Below are 12,047 nucleotides of genomic sequence, written 5' to 3'. Positions count from 1 at the left end.
AATAGTATACTTGCCAACTTTAAGGGCGTTTTAAATGGTCATTGGATAGGCATATGGGCGGGAATGGAATAGGGTAGGATAGATGAGCTTCTGATTGGTGCATCGACATGTGGAACCATCGAGGACTGAAGAGCGTGTACTGCACTGTTATGTTTTAATGTAGCCCAGAATTATGAATAGCAATTTCCTTCCCTGAAGGATGTTAGTGAACTGGATGGAATTTTCCAACAATCAACAATAGTTTCATGGTCATCATTAGACTCTTAATTGCAGATTTTTAAAATTGAATTCAAATTCCACCATCTGCCATGGCACGATTTGAACCTGGGTCTCTGGAGTCTAGCGATAAGTATCTCGGCTATCGCTGCACCATGTGTGGTCAGGAAGGTACAGGAGAATTGTGTTTCCAGGGAAAAGAAATATGCACGTGAGGGGAGGAAAGTTTTAAGTTCCTGGACATGCTGCCAAAGAAGTGCTCATTCTGGATTCTGTCTCACTACTTGAGTAGTGTTGTTGCTGAGAGAGCAAGTGCAAATTATCCCCCAAGTTTTGGATATTTTTGATAAGTTGCCTTGCTGTCCTACACAGTGTGATAACGGCTTGTTTACCGTCATCACTCTGATCTTCTCCTGCAGTTCAGTTGAGTGATACTTTTAGCAAACCAGAAGCAATATTTGAAACAAAAAAATCTTAAATTGTCATGCCAAGCATTTTTTAAAATAGTCAAGAACCTAATCTGAATGATGCAACAAATTTGTTGGATTGAATTATCTTTATTATCTATATATGGAATTCATATAGAACTGTGGTATTTCTTAGCATTTATTGGTAGTGTTGTACTGTACCTCTCTGAAAGAAAATACTATGTGCGCGTGTAACTTTCTCACCACTATTATCCCCTGTAACCATCAATACTTTATTGTTGTTGCTTAAAGTCTTTTCTCCTGACATAAACTATATTTAGAATTTAGAATCTATAATTGTGCTATTGAAGTTTCTGTTCCTGCTCAGTACATGAACTTGTAGTGAATATTTTGTACACACCCTTATTTAACAGAAACCCAGTGCCGTAATGCTCGTATCTATATTCTTGAATGAAATTCTTTGACATTAGTATGTAGCAATCACTTCTGTTCATAATACATATGATTGATACCTTCTGACTGGTGCTCCTCTTGTTTATCTCAAGCTTCCCAGATCCATTCTTCCATGTTCTCTCTCTTCTTCTGCATCTGAGTGCAAGTCATTGGAGTGTCTTGGATTAGATTAGATTCCCTACAGTGTGGAATCAGGCCCTTCAGCCCAATAGGTCCACACTGACTCTTCGAGTAACCCGCCCAGACCAATTCCCCTACCCTTATATTTTTCTCTGACTAATGCACTTAACACTATGGACAATTTAGCATGGCCAATTCACCTGATCTGCACATCTTTGGATTGTGGGAGGAAATCAGAGCATCCGGAGGAAACCCACGCAGACACTGTGAGAATGTCTGTGTGGAGTTTGCACAGTCAGCCAAGGTGGTTTGTAATTACTAATCCATAATTGTTCCAAGAACCTAAAAACTAGATTGTCTTCTCACTCTCAACCCTTTCTTCTTCTACCTTCAAATTTTTAGAAAGCAAACTGGAGACCCAGCAAGGAATCCATTGAAGTGGGATGTCTTTACATGTCCCACCTTCACACTCATTGCTGTGAAGGCGAGTTCTTGAAGCACAGGCACCTCTCAAAGTGTTAGTGTTTGTTATTGCATTTGGCTCCAAACTGCTGTAGCCACTGGTTATTATTGTGTGTGTGAGCCTTTTTGCCAGATAATGACAGTCAGATGTGATCATTGGTATCTGGTACTTTCGTGTGATGCTCACCAAGCATTCTTGAAGCAGGACCTTGAGGTCTATAGAATTCTTGACTAGAGAGGCTATTGAGACTGGACTATTAAGAATATTCAAAGTTGAGAGACCTGATTAATCAGGAAGCTAATCCACAGGTTATGGGAAAATGCAGAAAATTGGAGTCGAAGATTATTAGATCAGCCATGATCTTGTTGAATGGCAGATCAGACTTGATTGTGTAAATGGCCTAATTCTACTCCTAATTCTGTTTTCATTCTGAGGATGTGTCAGGTCCATTGAAGCTGCATCTCTTTGGCTAGTGTACTCTGGAAGGATTTTGAGATGTTTTGACTGGGTGGAAGAGAGATGCTTTCTGTGTAATCCAGTACACCACACACAGATGATATTTGTCATCTATACCAGCTGCCTACATTTGAAAAGGAGAATGAGCATTAAAATGACATGCAACATATCAACAAAGTATTATTGAATCCCTATAGTGTGTAAACAGGCCATCTAGCCCAACAAGTCCACACTGACCTAAAGAGTATCCCATCCAGACCCATTCTCCTCCCACCTTACTCAACATTTCCCCAGATTAATTCATCTCACCTGCACATCCCTGAACACTGTAGGTGATTTAGCTTGGCCAGTTCACCTAACCAGCACGTCTTTGGACTGTGGCAGCAAACTGGAACACCCAGAGGAGATCTGCACAGACATGGGGAAAACTCAACACACAGTTGCCTGAGGCTGGAATCGAACCCAGGTCTCTGGCACTGTGTGGCAGCAGTGCTTACCAATGAGCCACTCTATATTCTGCTAATTGTAAATCACCTTTCATTTGCGGTTTCTCATGAAATCTATGTGGATTGTTCTTCCCCACGTCTACATAATCCCGTTTGAAGTAGAAAGGGGTGAATACCCCAGTTCTAGATTGTTGTCGTCTTGTTATCATTGAACAATAATGCACAAGATCTGAGACTTTTTGGGTCATGTGCCAGAATGGCTATTTTTGACGAGTCAACTAGTCATGTGCAGATTAGGTTGCTTGGTTAATTTTATACAGACTGTTGAGCCTGCTTAACCGTGTGTGTTATGTAAATATAGGTGCACCTACACAGTCCTCAAGTTAGAACACCAGTATTTTTTACCTGCCCCTAGTTGCAGTCCTGGTGGTGATGATTGGATTCAGTAGCCAGTATTGGTGGCCGTTATGCTGATTCTTTGTATTTAAACTCCTGCATCTTGTATTATTTAAATGTATTCCAGGTTTTGGAGAGATCACCCTACTTTTGTTGGAAGAATTTCCTGTAGCTTGTAGCGAATTATGTTTGGTTCAGTTCAAACAGACCCTGAACCTTATTCTGTACATTTGTTGGTAAGTTCTACCACACCTTCAACTCTTTGCTGACAGTGGTGACAAAAGCCAATTATTTTATTCATAAGGTGAAAACTTTCCTTGCAGATCCTATATTGGAAGCATTGGTGACTGTCAGCTACCATTCTGGTGTCATACTTCTATAAATAAAGACAAAAATATTTGTCAACTCAGTGACAATAACATGCAGTAAGCTCATTCTAGAATGACTATTTTTGTGTGGTAGAAATGCTGATTTTTATTTTTCTCTTCATCTAGGGTCGACATGTCAAAACGGGACAGCTTGCAGCCATCAAAGTTATGGATGTCACAGAGGTAAGAGCAGTCTTCAGTTAGGAGAATTAGAATGTTAACTGTTGTCTTGTGAAGTAACATTGGACCAAACTTTTTAAAAAAAATGTTACTTAATTTAAAAAATAGACTCAATATATTTGAGAAACCTCCTACTCATGTTGTAATGGTAGTATGTAGCTGATAAAATACCAAATTCAGTTTATTTTGCTGTTGACCATCTTGATCAACCTAATTCAACAGTAGTGGAGTTGTTGCTGATTTGTAACAATTGATTATTATTAATGATTCTGCAGTCGATCCACTCAGGAGGTAATGGAAAACCAAAGTATCAGAAAACACAGTCCAAAAGACAGCTCCTCCCAAATGTGGAATGCTTGCCACATTTTCTCAAATTACTCATACTGCATCCCAGTGTCATATTTTATAGAAGAGATTATTGCCTTGTATTTTAATGAATCCATATTTTATGCTATTATTGCATACTGAGGAGTCAGTTCTATAGACTGACCATTTGGTCTCTGGAAATAATGTTTCCTCAGATGAGTTTATAACTTACCCCTTCAAGCACTGGTTGTTTCCTCTGGTTTTGAAGTTCTGAGCAAGGCAAAATAAATAGCTGTATTGGTGTGATCTTGTTCCTTTGCCATTCACAAATGAGCAGTTATAGCACCTCTTGAATGTCTCCCTTTGTAAACTCAGAATTGTTTAGTGCAGCAAGTGGCTATTTGGCTCATTGTACTTTCGTAGACTCTTTGAAAGGGTCATCCAGTTAATTCACTCCTCTACTTGTTTTTTTAAAACTGTTCAGAAAGTTTCCCTTCAGATAATTATCTACTTTCCCAATATCCTCATTTCTCTTTCCTCCTTAGATTGTCTTGCCATCTTCAAAGACCTGTCTATGTAACTTCGTGATCTCGCTCTGTTGCACTCACTCTAAATTATACTATTTAATTCTGATTTCTTCCCCTCAGTCTACCAAAATGAATAACCTCACACTTGTCTGCATTAAGCTTGGTTGCCATGGCTCTGCCTATTTACTGGCCTGACTTCTGTTATCTTCTTTATTGTCTATGACATTGTATCAAGCATGAGGTGTCTACATGTGCACCAGAAAACAGTCTGCCCCCCCGGGTGCACCACTGTATATAGCTATTCAATCTAACAAACAAGTGTTCATGATTGTTCTCTGCTTCAGTCCCTTAATTTTATGATGTGAAAATACCTATGTTACAAATGTGTTCTTCATAAGCTAGTCCAGCAGAAGAGGTTGGGGAGAGCTTTCAAAATAAGACAACTGGAAAGTTAAAGCGGTATTGCTGAGGAACATCAGGCTAAAGTCTTTTCCAGGGACATCAATCAACTAAGAGCTGTATGTTGGAAACACATAGAGCAGTGCAGCACAGGAACCCTATTCCCTGCATTTCAAATGATTGTTTAAATGCCTTTCAAACTTGGCTAGTATATCTGCTTCTACCACTGCTCTTGGCAGCCTGTTCGAGGCTCCCACAGCCGCCTTTATTTTTCAGAAAAAAGAAAAAGTTTCCTTGCAGATCCCCTCCTTAAACCCCCCACCCCCACTATAAACCTGTGCCCCCATGTATTTGACATTTCTAACCTGAGAAAGTGACTCTGACCATTTATTCAATGCATGCCTCTCAATTTTATATACTCAAGGTTTTAAAATCTGGGATAGCATGGTGGCTCAGTGATTAGCACTGCTGCCTTACAGTACCAGGGACCCAGGTTTGTTTCCAACCTCGGGCGACTGTCTGTGTGGAGTTTGTCCATTCTTTCCCTGTCTGCGTGGGTTTCCACCGGTTGGTCCGGTTTCCTCCCACATTTGAAAGATGTGCAAGTCAGGTGAATTGGCCACGCTAAATTTACCCGTAGGGTTCGGTGCATTAGTCAGTGGTATTAGCCTTCGGAGGGTCGGTGTGGACTTGTTGGGCCAAAGGGCCTGTTTCCATACTGCAGGGAATCTAATCTAATTTAAACAAAACCAAGACACATGGGCCAAATGCTGGCAGGTGGGACTAGATATCTGGATGGTGAAGAATTATCATGGAGGTATACAGCATGGAAAGAGACTCTTCGGTGCAACTCTGCCATGCTAATGAGACTTCCCAATCTGATTTGGGCCAAATGCTGGCAAATCCCGGCACCTTCCCCTGCAACTGCAGGAAATGCAAAACTTGCGCCCATACCTCCTCCCTTACCTCTCTCCAAGGCCCCAAGGGATCCTTCCATATCCGCCACAAATTCACCTGCACCTCCACATACATCATCTATTGCATCCGCTGCACCCGATGTGGCCTCCTTTATATTGGGGAGACGGGCCACCTACTTGCGGAACGCTTCAGGGAACACCTCTGGGACGCCGGGACCAACCAACCCAACTACCCCGTGGCTCAATGCTTTAAGTCCCCCTCCCACTCCACCAAGGGCGTGCAGGTCCTTGGCTCCTCCATCGTCAGAACATCATAACACAATGGTTGGAGGAAGAGTGCCTCATCTTCTGCCTGGGAACCCTCCAACCACAAGGGATGAATTCAGATTTCTCCAGTTTCCTCATTTCCCCTCCCCCCACCTTGTCTCATTTCCCTCGAACTCAGCACCGCCGTCCTAACCTGCAATCTTCTTCCTGACTCTCCGCCCCCACCCCACTCCGGCCTATCACTCTCACCTTGACTTCCTTCCACCTATCACATCTCCATCGCCCCTCCCCCAAGTCCCTCCTCCCTACCTTTTATCTTAGCCTGCTGGACACACTTTCCTCATTCCTAATGAAGGGCTCATGCCCGAAACGTCGAATTTCCTGTTCCTTGGATGCCTGACCTGCTGCGCTTTAACCAGCTACACATTTTCAGCTCTGGTCTCCAGCATCTGCAGTCCTCACTTTTTCCTCAAATGCTGGCAAATTTTGCCTATGTCCTGCTAAGCCCTTCCCATACCCATCAAATGATGTAATTATATTTTCATATTCCCTAAATGCACCACCCTCTGCATGAAAAAGTTATGCCTCAGGTTCTTTTTAAAATCTTTTTTTTCCCTGTCACCTTTAAACCTATGCCCTCTGGAATCATTGAACCCCTACAGTGTGGAAGGGGGCCATTTTCCCATCGAATCACATCGACCCTCTGAAGAGCATCTCACCCAGACCCACACCCCACCATATCCTGAACCCCCACATTTATCATAACTAATTCACCTAGCCTATACATCCCTATACACTCCGGGCAATTTCAGCATGGCCAATCCACCCCACCTGCATATCTTTGGACTGCGGGAGGAAACCAGAGCACCTGGAGGAAATCCATGCAGACATGCAGGGAGAACATACAAACTCCACACAGACAGATAGCTGAGGCTGGAATTGAACCAAGGTGCTGTGAGGCAGTGGTGCTAACCATTGAGCCACGTGCTGCCCCTAGTTTTTACCCAACCCCAGGAAGAAGACTTTGGCTATTCACCCTATCCCCCTCATGATGTTATAAACCTCTATAAAATCACCCCATAGCCGTCAATGCTCCAGGGAAAAACGCTCTCCTATTCGGCCTCTTCTTAAACTTCTAATCCTCCATTCCCAGCAACATCCTTGTAAATCTTTCCTGCACTCTTTCAAGTTTAATAACATCCTTCCTATAGAAATGCGACCAGAGTTGGATGCAGTATTCTAAAGGTGGCTTGACCAGTGTCGTCTTCAACTGCACCATGACATGCCAACTCCTATACTCTGTTTTTCTATACTCCTGTCTGCTTGCGACTCCACTTTCAAGGAACTATGCACCTGAACCCCTCAGTCTCTTTGGTGAAACTCCCCAGACCCTGCCATTAACTGTATAAATCCTGTACTGGTTTCCCTTACCAAAATGTTTTGCACCATCAGCCTGAACAGTTCCTGATGCTTATGCCAAGCACAGCATACAGGGAAAATAGGCATCCCACTTTCTGGCATGGACCTGGGTTTCTGCTAGGTGGGGTGATGCATGAGAAAATCTTCCTGTTTCTTCAGGACCAGCAGTGAGGTTGTGACACCAGACCATGCTAACTTGATCCAAGGTTGCCACGTATGTTAGAGCAGTCTAAACCATCTGGAGCAATGCCCAACACTGGAGGAAGAAGGTCAGTGAATTGGCCTTCTCCATTCCATCAGCATAAATGCCACTGTCTTCTGTGTCCTACTATCTGTCACTGCCACTGGGCCCACCAAGGTTCATGCTTGACCACTCTCACCCATGCATGCAGGGTCTTCCCACTCCCCTTCACCCACCACAACCTGCTACCTGACTAACCCTTCATGCCCTCTGCACAGTTGAATCACCTGCTCCAACAGTAATAAATGTGTTGTCAACTTTAACCTTCAGTAATATGTGCCTCTTATTCCAGGAGAAAACTAACCCAGCTGAGTAGAAAGAATCCAAATGGGTGGCGTGTTGTCTGTTATTAGAATCCTCATTGCTTAGGAGAGCAGTCCTGACTGACCACCGGAGCAGGATTGAAAATTGTGGTGCTGGAAAAATACAGGTGGTCATGCAGCATCTGAGGAGCAGGAGAATTGAGGTTTCAGACATAAGGCCTTCCTCAGCAATCATCAATAGTCATGATGTGCTTTTCCAGCACCACACTTTTCGATTCTGACTCTCCAGTATCTGCAGTCCTCACTTTCTTCCACCTGAGCAGGGCCTGGACTGATATTGGACGCTGCCCTTCAACAAAGATCTCACCCCTTTGATAGGACTGAAGCCTACAGACAGCCATGGCAAGCTTTCTGGCTTTGTGTCTGTGCTCAACTGCAAGGCAAGAAAGACAGTAGTTTTAATGTATGCTTAGTATCTCTGGCTGAGGGGGCAAACAGCAAAAAAGCAAGTCAATGCAAGGCAGGAATGCTGCAAGCATCCAAGGAGGCTCCGAGTGAGTACTATACCGGCAAGTGAAGAGCTCAGAGTTGTGGTGTATTCCAGTCAGTGAGCTTGGGTACATGTTCCCGAGTGTGCTTTGCTGCAGTGTTGCAATGCCTATTGCTGGTGGGACCCCTGACGTAATATTGAACAGCAGTAGTATGTGAATCGGAGATGTGCGATGTGGATTCATAGAGGCTAGCACATGTTGGATGCCAGTACCGGTGGATTTGACTTGCTTGCAGTCAGTGCTCAAGAATGTGCCTGGCGTCTAACATGGAGGTCTTTAGGAGCCAATGGTGAGGTGAACCAACAAAGAACCTGCTTTGATTTCTATGTTGAACTTCCCGGAGGCTAGTTTTGATATCTCAATTGATGGCGAACTGGGCTGTTAACAAGGCTTTCGGTCATGAAAGCCACAACATTCATGCAAATTCTTTCCGTTGCTAGCCTAGTAAATGTAAGTATGCATATGGGAAATCTGTATAACTGACTCAGCTACTTTTGGAAGAGACTGTGTAATACTTTGCTGTTACTGGAGTTTAGTATGGTTAATTTCTCTTGGTTGTAGAAAACACTCAATAGTAGGGAATCAAGACAAGGGTGCTATTTCTATCAGTTCTGCTGGCTTTTTAATTCCCCAATACGTTGAATTCCAAGTCCTCATTTACAGATGCTTTTGTCCTCTTATTTCTCACTGTATCACTGTAATAGCTCGGTTTCTAATACAGTTGGTCGTTTGCCTCACCTTCGTCCAACCTTGGTAGCAGTACTTTAGTCCATCATTTTTGAACTCTCCCTATATCTCTCTGCTTTCCCACCTCTCCAGGCAGGGGTTGGAAGCTTTCTGAAAACCCACTCTGCCTGTGTTATGTCTTTGATCATCTTTCCAACCTCTACTATAGTCGGTTCTGATAAAAACGCAATAGTCCTGTCCTCATGCGATCCTGTATTATAAGAAAATCGTGTAATAGCAGCACCATTTAAACTATGACAGAATCGTGTCATAACCAATACAGAAAAGGAAAGTTCACGTTCTACAAACAACGGTCTAAACTCTTCAATTACATTATAGCCAATTTGTGTCAGACAAACTCACATTAAAGCAGAACCAATTGCATATAGCATTTTCTATTTTTGCTACTGAATGTTTTGGCTTCTTCACAATATCAAAGATTTGTAACAAAATTGTTGACCGGCTTTTAGTACCATAGATTTTTTAAAAATGCAGCAATCTTGTATTGGGTTTGTCAGCGGGCTCTTAGTTCATATCCAGGGTCTGGTTTTTAATCCGATTAAGTGATTTAGATTATCTCTCCGGTTTCCTCATGGTGTAAGTCTACTCACAGATTGGCACAAAATTGGGTGGCCTTGCTTAATAGAGCTAGGCTGTGAAATGGGGAGAAAATATAACCAAAGCACTTTGAGATGGAGGTAGGCTTAACCTTTATTCAGTGTTACCTTATTCCATTTAGAGCCATAGAGTGATGGAGATGTATAACACAGAACAAACTCTTTGGTCCAACTCTTCCATGCCAATCTAGTCCCACTTGGCAGCACCCAGCCCGTATCCCTCTAAACCCTTCCTATTCATATACCCATCCAGATGCCTTTTAAATGTTGTAATTGTACCAGCCTCCACCACGTCCTCTGGCAGCTCATTCCATACACACACACCACCCTCTGTGTGAAAAAGTTGCCCCTTAGGTCTCTTTTATATCTTTCCCCTCTCACCCTATGCCCTCTAGTTCTAGACTTCACCACCCTAGGGAAAATACTTTGTCTATTTACCCTATCCATGCCCCTCATGATTTTATAAACCTCGAAAAGGTTACCCTTCAGCATCTGATGCTCCAGGGAAAATAGCCCTAGCCTATTCAACCTCTCCCTGTAGCTCAAATCCTCCAACCCTGGCAACATCCTTACGAATCTTTTTTGAATCCTTTCAAGTTGCACAACATCCTTCCACTAGGCCTTTTAAGTTCTTGCTTCCTTCCATGATTTCCAGTCGCCTCTTCACAGAGCTGAATGACTTTAACTTGGGTCTCCCTTCTTTTCCTCAGTTTGATATTGCTTCATAGGGTCAGAGTATCTGAGCTATAGATGCATCTTTCCTTATGCACATTTGGTCCTTCAACTGTCAGCTTTCTACTTCTAAGTCCCCCTCACACCTTAAATGGAACTTCTGCAATTCCAATGCCAACAACATAATTTTATTTGCCAAACTCTACTTTTTCATCAGCAACTAATAACATTCAAACTGGAAGTCAATTTAGGGCTTGTTTCCCATATCTAGGAACCTATTTCTAGAATTTCTAGTTATCGCCTCTGGGTTGAATTGAAGCAAACGCTTGTAATTTGATCAAATTAATCACTACCTACTACTTGGGATAGCTCTTTCACTTTCTTTTAATGTCAGTAATACTATGGCGAGTGCTTCTGTGAATTCCCCCATTTCTGCTAGGTTGCTATCCTATAATTTTATAGTCGTCAAGGTGGTTTAATTATGAACATGTATGGCAGGTCTGGGGAAGGTGAGACTTGAACCCAAACCTTCTGGTTCAGTCTGTAGTCTTGTATGCCGTTACTGCTGCCTGGTTGCTTCCTGAATTATGTCAAGATTTGTCACAGGAGCCTTAAACTCAGTTCTTGCTTCGCAGCACAAAACTCTGGAATTCCTTGCCCCTCTCAGCCCACGTGCTAGCCTGTCCTCCTTTCCTGTGTGGCTTGATTTTGAAAATCTGAATTTGGCATTGCCTAATTGCTGCCAGACAATCGATCTATCAAAATGTGGTAGTGTTCTGCACCATGAGCAGAACTTTCCCTCTTGGCTTCTGAATTTGGAAAACAATTTGCCTGACAGGGGATCACTCATTGGTATGGAGACCAAAATGAGAAAACTGTATCCCCCACTTGTAGTGTACAAATTTCTCCCCTGCTCTTGTTGTTCAAAGAGAAAGTCAACAGTGTTTCAGCCAAAATTTAGAAACTAACTATTTAACAACTTGGAAAGAGAAATCCAAGTCAAATCAAGCCAACAAGTGGGACAAGAAGCAAGTTTATATATTGATTAAGTAACCCATTGGTTTCTGCTTTGCTGCTTTTATGGCTTGTGGATAGTAGGACAATTTTAAACAACATCTGATCATTGAAATGCATGATTTACATGTATGCACCCTTGAGATTAGCCCCTTGTGTTCATTCACTAACTATTTATTTTGTTTGTTGTGGTTATCGTGGCTGTACTTGTAACCAGTTCCATGTTGTGCAAGTGGGCATTGTGGTTGACCACTGTTAAGCAAACATGTTCCTGAAATGTGCGGGACAAAATTTTGAGCGGCTTAAACAATTAATGGTAGCTAAATATTTTAAAATTAAATGAAATAATGACTTGAAAGTTGAAGTGAACCTTTTTGTACAATGACAGTAATGTTTGCTTTAAAAAGAAATTCTGGTCTTCACTTACACCCACTCCCAATATGTGGGTGTTATTTCAGTGAACCATTGTGCATGTTGCCATTTGCACACTACCATCAAAAACTGCCTCTTATAATGATTGCAGATGCATAAGCTATGGGAATGGCTATACTGATGAGATTTTTAAAGAAATACTTGTACAGAATTGTCGACAAGAGGCTGTC

The 12,047-nt window shown here is 42.4% G+C and overlaps 1 protein-coding gene across 2 annotated transcripts in view; it reads left to right on the top strand.

Moving 5' to 3' along the window:
• LOC132835150 (misshapen-like kinase 1) overlaps positions 1–12,047 on the top strand; it is a 289,538-nt gene that overhangs the window by 134,632 nt on the left and 142,859 nt on the right. For both annotated transcript variants that reach the window (XM_060854484.1, XM_060854483.1), the window contains exon 3: positions 3,473–3,529. In XM_060854484.1, the coding sequence (XP_060710467.1) occupies positions 3,473–3,529 (57 nt within the window). The remainder of the gene's footprint in view (positions 1–3,472; positions 3,530–12,047) is intronic.

This window comes from Hemiscyllium ocellatum, chromosome 44 (genome assembly GCF_020745735.1).
Source record: "Hemiscyllium ocellatum isolate sHemOce1 chromosome 44, sHemOce1.pat.X.cur, whole genome shotgun sequence".
Lineage (NCBI taxonomy): Eukaryota > Metazoa > Chordata > Chondrichthyes > Orectolobiformes > Hemiscylliidae > Hemiscyllium > Hemiscyllium ocellatum.
The sequence above is the reverse complement of the archived record's forward strand: the minus strand, read 5'-3'. Positions and strand labels throughout refer to the sequence as shown.